Source organism: Psammomys obesus, unplaced genomic scaffold (genome assembly GCF_907164565.1).
Source record: "Psammomys obesus unplaced genomic scaffold, mPsaObe1.curated_primary_1811, whole genome shotgun sequence".
Classification (NCBI taxonomy): domain Eukaryota; kingdom Metazoa; phylum Chordata; class Mammalia; order Rodentia; family Muridae; genus Psammomys; species Psammomys obesus.
This window is the reverse complement of record NW_026596034.1, coordinates 8,880,313-8,886,673: the sequence shown is the minus strand read 5'-3', so window position 1 is coordinate 8,886,673 and position 6,361 is coordinate 8,880,313. Positions and strand designations below refer to the sequence as shown.

The 6,361-nt window shown below is 58.9% G+C and overlaps 1 protein-coding gene across 2 annotated transcripts; it reads right to left on the bottom strand.

Annotated features, from left to right (window-relative positions):
- Positions 1–2,265: 2,265 nt before the first annotated feature.
- On the bottom strand, positions 2,266–5,217 carry Irx5 (iroquois homeobox 5). Of its 2 annotated transcripts, none has more exons than XM_055621365.1 (3): positions 4,972–5,217; positions 3,457–3,862; positions 2,266–3,307 (listed from the first exon to the last, which is right to left on the bottom strand). In XM_055621365.1, exons 1-3 carry the CDS (start codon positions 5,215–5,217, stop codon positions 2,502–2,504), a joined length of 1,458 nt encoding a protein of 485 aa, XP_055477340.1. In that variant the 3' UTR covers positions 2,266–2,501. The 2 variants fall into 2 exon arrangements, with proteins under 2 accessions (XP_055477340.1, XP_055477341.1); XM_055621366.1 differs by having other exon boundaries at positions 2,266–3,304.
- Positions 5,218–6,361: the final 1,144 nt, after the last annotated feature.

Here is a 6,361-nt window from a genome sequence, read left to right as displayed (position 1 = left end):
CGCGGCCCGGGAAGGCGGGCCGAGCCACGTCCTTTGCATATTCCCAGAAACACAGGGAGGCCTGTCATTTTCTTTTAAAAAATCGTTGGGACCAGCGCTTCCAAAACCCCCGCCGCGTTGACGTGGTCTTTAAACTTTCCCCCGAAGAAAAGCGCCTGCCTATTCTCCAGGCTTCTCAGACGAGGAGGTGACTCCTGGGGTTGCATAAGCCCGGGGAGGGGGGCGGGGGAGCCGATTGTGAACCAGGCCGGGGAGAGGGGGCACACAGGGGAGGGGGCTGGGCAAGTCATCTCTGGAATGCAATTGTTTCAAAAACATCGTTTATAATTAAAGGGACAAAATAAAATGCGATCGTTTCGTGTAGGTTCACGCGAGCAGCTTTATAACCGTTTTCCCAGCGAGAACTTTCTAAGTTAAACTCCGATTTTTTTTTTTTTTCTTTTAAACATCGTTGCTACTTAAATTCTCTGGCTAACGCGGCTTTCGAACTTGTTTCAGTTCAGATAAGTGAAACGAGTCCTGTTGCAGGTTAAAATAAACCAGTAAAAGCTACAAGGGCCGTGTAAGTTTGGGGTGCACTTTAAAACCCCCGAGTAAGGCAAAAGTAATGGAGGAGAAATGCAAATATGTACATTCTGCTTTAGCCTAATTATGCCGCCGCTGTGTGCAAACAGTTCTGGCCCTACACTCAGTCAAATTAATTCCCCTCGCTGGTTTGTTGTTTTTTGTTTTTTGTTTTTTGTTTTTTTTTTCTGTAACGCACCCCCTCCCCCCATCACCACAGAAAATTTCCCGTGAGGTGAAAGGGTTGGCGCCTCCATATCTCAGGTGCAAAATGGAGACGAGCAGGGAAACCAAGCCTGAACCCCGGGGTTGGTGGGTGGTGGCGCGCGGGGTGCTGTCCCTTGGTCTTTTTGGTACCGAGATGAATCCTAAGTTTGCACTGAGCTGAAATAAAGCGGACCAAAACGAGAAAAATAAACCCTCAAAAACACTTTTGTAGCAACTGAGCTGAGGAAAGTGCTAAGGCGACGACAAGCCTCATCAAGTCCACAATGGCCTCTTTATCTACGCAAATGGCCTGGAGCTTTTGAAGCCACTTACCCAAAAAGGAGCCCGTGGGGGAGGGGCCTCCTACTCCCTTTGGGGGCTCCGTTCGCTGCCCCTAGTGACTGCGATGCTCCCTCCGCCTCCCACCCACTTCTGCCCACGCTCCCATCTCCGACACTGAAAAATACAGGCTCGAAATTCAGGACAAGTGTGACACCTACCTGTGAAAAGGGGGAACCGTCGCGTTGCGGGTTTGCCGTCCCTGCCGGGAGGCTGCGCCTACGTCCACAAGGCCGCAGGCCACCCTCACGGTCTCGGATGGAACAGTCACTGATTTAATCAAATCCAAAGAAGAGATCAATGCCCAATTTTGAAGGGGTGGAGGAGATGGTGACTTAGGGAAGCCTTCCCACGTGGCATCCCCCAACGCTCCTTGCCCGCATTAGCTAACAGCACCTTTGAAATAGTAATAAGGGCTAAATCCGGCATAAAATCGAACTCATTAGCAAAGTTCACCAGCTGATTGCTTTGCATAAAACACGACACTGATTGGAAGTAATTAGGTTAAGCGATGGCTCTCGGGTGGTGCACGGCTCTGCCTTGGTTTGCCATCTTTCCTCCCTTCTGGCACACACTTGGGTCTCTCTTCTGGCTCCTCCTGGGTCCACTCTCCCCCTCAAGCAGACCGCCACGACGATCCAAACCTGTGCTCGCAGATTGGGCAGATTCCCCCGGGTTTGGGGCCTAATTAAGTTTTCCCCCCCTGAAACATTGAGTGTCTGCGGACAGCGCCTTTCATTCCCCACTTTGAAAAAAGTTACAGTTGCACCTTTTGACCAAGGCAATTGACAATTTATTGAGGCTGCTGAAAAGTAATGAGTGGCTCTGATTATGTTAAAATCTCCTTTAATTAAATATTTTGCATTTTACAAAGACCACTGCAGTTTTTCTTACTTTTTAAATCTAAGAGTATAACCTGTTTCTTTTCTGTAATAATACTTTAGCTCATACCCAGAAAAATCAATAGGTGTAAAAAATTAAATTAAACTTGTATTTTTAAACTATGAAACAGTTTGGGGGAAACACAAATGTATATATTTATATTACAAAAACATTAAATGCCTGTACAGGTGTCTTGATTTCATAATTTACTTCAAAGATACTGAATTATCAATTTAAATACAAAAATGCTACATTAAATATACAGAATAAGATTTAATACAAATCCTCTTAAGTTTTTTTTTTTCCTTTTCAGTTGGCTAAAACATTTTTTTTTCAAGTGTGGAGATGTACACATTTTTATGTCATCCATCTCCATAAACTATAAACTTCTGAATAAGAGGGGTAGTTTATTTATTATTTTTTCTTTCTCTTTCTCTTGGTGATGGAAAAATAACTGCCAAGGCCATGGTTTTAATAAATTAGGAAAGTCCGGGAGTACCGCACCCGAGTTAAATGTCGGACATACCTTTCTTCAGTTCATAGGGAGAGTCTTTGCACAGGTCTAGCTGAGACTGGCTCCGCAACATTTTCGGGTCTTTAGCTAAAACGTCCGCTCGATTCAACACCGTCTGGTTTAATCCATTGAAATGAGAGCCAGGACCCGCTGTGGGGCCTGGCCCTGGCCCTGGGTGGCCGTGAAGATGTCCGAAGGAGCCATAGTTCGTGTAGCCGGGATAGAAGGGCGCGGTGTAATAGAGAGGCCGGGACAGCACCGTCCCGCTCGGGAAGGGGCACTGCGCCGCCGAGGGCGAGCGTGCGGGCGCCGGGGCCGGGGACGCGCGGCTGCCTCCGAGGCTCTGCCCTCCCACGGGCCCGGGGCACGGCGGGCACGGCGAGCCCTCGCACCCTCCGCCCCCGTCCTTGACCTTGTCCGAGGATGTGGCTATCTCGGCCAGGGACCACAGTTTGGGCTTGGCGAGCGCAGCCGGGGGCGGCGGCGGAGGCGGCGGCGGCGAGTGGATGACGGAGGGCCCGCCCGAGCCGGGGGGCAGCTCTCCGGCCGGCGGGTGCGGCCCGGGCGCCGGCGTCCCCGCGGGGTAGTGGGCACCCGCGTCCTCCGACAGACGGGCGGTGGCGGGCCCGGCGGGGGAGGGCCCGCCGGCGCGCGGGGGCCTGGGCAGCTCGTCGTGGCGGCCCTCCGAGGGCGACTCCTTAAAATCCGAGTCGCTCAGGCTGCCTTCCGTCTCCTTGCCGGCGGGGCTGGGCGGCCCCTGCAGCCTCTCGCAGCCCGGAGCCGCCTTGGGTTCCGCTCCTCCTGCGGGCGACGAGAGGCCGTTAGAGGCGCGGAGGCCACGCGGCCGGGCCCCCCGTTCCCGCGCGGAGGCAGGGACCCGTGCGCGCCCCCTCCAGGCCCCCTGCGCCCCGGAGCCCCTTTCAACACACCCCCTCCCCGCTTCCACCAACCTGCTTCGGGGCCCTCGAGGTCGCCCTTGTCCTCGGGCTTCTGCGGCTCGTCCTCATCGTTCTTCTCCAGGTCGATGTTCTCCTCCTCCTCCTCGTCCTCGCTGCGGTTCCGCGGCGTCCAGGTCATCTTGTTCTCCTTCTTGAGGCGCCGGCGCGCGTTGGCGAACCAGGTGGACACCTGGGTGAGGGTCATCTTGGTGATGATGGCCAGCATGATCTTCTCGCCCTTGGTGGGGTACGGGTTCTTGCGGTGCTCGTTGAGCCAGGCCTTGAGCGTGGCCGTGGCGTCCCGGGTGGCGTTCTTCCTGTACGCGGGGTCCCCGTAAGGATAGGAGCCCAGAGGCGCTGCGTAAGGGTGATACCCCAAGGAGCCCGCCATACCGGGAGTGTGGTCGTAGGGAGAGCCCTGCGGGGGGATGGGCGGAGATTAGGTGAGTGGCGCTGTGCGGGCTTCGTGGCCAACCTGAAAGGCTGAGAGCCGCTTTTCCTCCGTCCCCGGGTCTGCGTGCCAGCGCGGCCCGCGGCCCAGCTTCCCCTGGGGCACGCAGAGCTAGCTGATTCAAACACAGGAGTGACCTCACCTTCTCCCCCACCCCTCAGAAGGCAGCGGGCCCCCAAATTCCCAAATCTGGTCCTCCGGGACCCCTGAGGCTGTTCGAGGCTTGGCACACCACCGTGGAGGCCATCATCTGCTGGGGAACGTCGGTGCCCAGGGCTTCGGTCTGGCCTGTGCGGCTGCGGCAGGGCCCGCGGTTCACTTAGAGGCCTCGGCAGCCTCGGCAGCCTCGGCAGCCTAGACTCCGAGCTCTGTTCCAGAGCGGCCGCATGTTGGGCGCAAGGGGGTACCACAGGGGAAATAAAGGTCCCTTCTCTAATCTTCAAAGAAACGCTAGGGACAAACGGAGCCTCAGCCTGCACACCGACGGCCCCCAAATGCTACCCCTAACCGAAGCCGTTGCGCTTTTCCAGAAAGCACACCCTGCCGAAAAAAATCCCGGATACACCGCAGCTCGCTGGACGTTTCAGAAATTTAATACTTCCAAATCGGATTGCGAAAATAGGATTACGGATTTGCAACATTTTGAGGGATTAATTAAAGGCGAGGCCAAACACATTTACATAGATTTAGCACGCCGCCACTATTCAGAATTTCGGTTTGCTTCTTTTCAACTACTTTTCCAAAATGGCAAAACCAAAAGAAAAGAAGAAAGAAGAAATGTGCGGGTTGTCCCAGAGCTCTGAGCCAAATGCCTTTCTTTAATGGTAAGGGCTCATCCTCCCCTCCACCCCCCAAGCCCCTCAGCTCGGCGACCCGGACAAGTCCCTGCTCCTGCCTTGGCTCCTCCGGAGCCCCCGCGGCTCGGAGTGAAGCCGAGCGAGACAATTGCTCAAGTTTGCAAGGGCCGCGAAGCTTGGCGGGCGAGGTGCCGCCTAGGCCCGTGTCCCCCCCGCAGCCCCGCTCTGCAGGCCTGGCCCCGGCTGCCCGCCCACCCGCCTCGGACCCGGCTCACTCACCACGTACGAGAAGGCAGCGGCGGCCGCGGCGGCGGGGTCGGCGCTGTACTGGAGGTGCGAGTTGTAGCCCGGCGACGGGGCCGTGAAGGCGGTGGAGCCGGCGTAGGGCGAGAACGCGGAGCCCGAGGAAGAGCGGCCGAGCTCATCCGTGCGGGGCCCCGAAATGACGCTGGTGCTGTAAGCGGGGCACGAGTAGAGAGCCAGCGAGGCGGACGGCTGGTACAAGTAGCCCTGCGGATAGGACATGGCCACACACGGGCATGGGGCGCGCCGCGCCGCGGCGGCCGACGAGCCGGGCGGCGCCCTGCGAGGGCGAGCGAGCGAGCGAGCGAGCGGGCGGGCGGGCACCTGGCCTCTGGCTGCCCCGGCTCCCGGGCTCCGGCCCGCGGCGCCTCCCGCTTGGCTTCCCGCGCGCCTCCGGCTGCGACCGCCGCGCCCGCTCCTCTGCGCGCCCCGCTTGCCCGAGCTAGTAGGCTTTCTCTCCCCCCGCCCCCCCTCGCTCTTTGCACCGGGGGGCTCTGCTTTTGGCTTTGCAAAGGTCCTGCCAAGATGCTAAGTTGGAAATTGAGGATTCTGACGCCTTGTGCGCGCGCGAAGCTCCTCCTTCCCGGGGTGTAGCCGGGTGGGGGGGGTCGGCGGGGGGACTGGCAGGAGCCTCCGGGCGGCCGCAGCCAACCCGGCCGCCAGGCGCGTCTCGCCCTCTCCCGGTTCCTCCCCGGCTCCTCTCCCGCTCACTGGCGCTCCCCTCGCCCCTCCCTAGCGCCCGCCTCTCCTCCGCCGCCCCCCTCTCCTCCTCTGCCCGGCCTCCCCCTCCTCCCTCTCCGACTCTTCCCGTCTCCCGTTCTCAGACTCTCGAGCGCCGGCCCCAGGATGACAATCACATCCCAGGCGCGCCGCTCGCCTCCAACTTTCCTCTCCTCTCGCTAACTCTGGGCGGAGCGGCTCGCTCGACCGACGACTGGCCCCGGCCGCGGGTCGGGCCGCTCGGCGACACAAAGGGAGAGGGGCAGCGGGCCGCGCTCGGGCGAACGCTCTGAGCCCCCCTCGCCGGCGCAGACGGCGAAGTTGGCGGACGTCTTGTTCTGCGGAAGGCTGAGGTCACTCGCGGCTGGGCGGCTTCTCCCTCCGGCCGGAGGTCTCTAGCCCTAGCTGGAGACCTGGAACTCCGATCCTAGAGAGAGCCGATGGAGGCCCGCGTCCAGTGCATAGGGAGGCCGGGATCACCGCCTCTCTGCGCCAGCAGCAGGTGGGCGAGAGCCAGGCCTAGGCTGAAGGACCCCGGGCCGGGCCTTGCTTTCACCGACCGTTGCCAGAAGAGGAAAGGAGGCCAGAGAGGAGACTTGGGGGGACTCCGGATGGGGGTGTGGCTTTTCTCTGGAGCGCGGGAGGC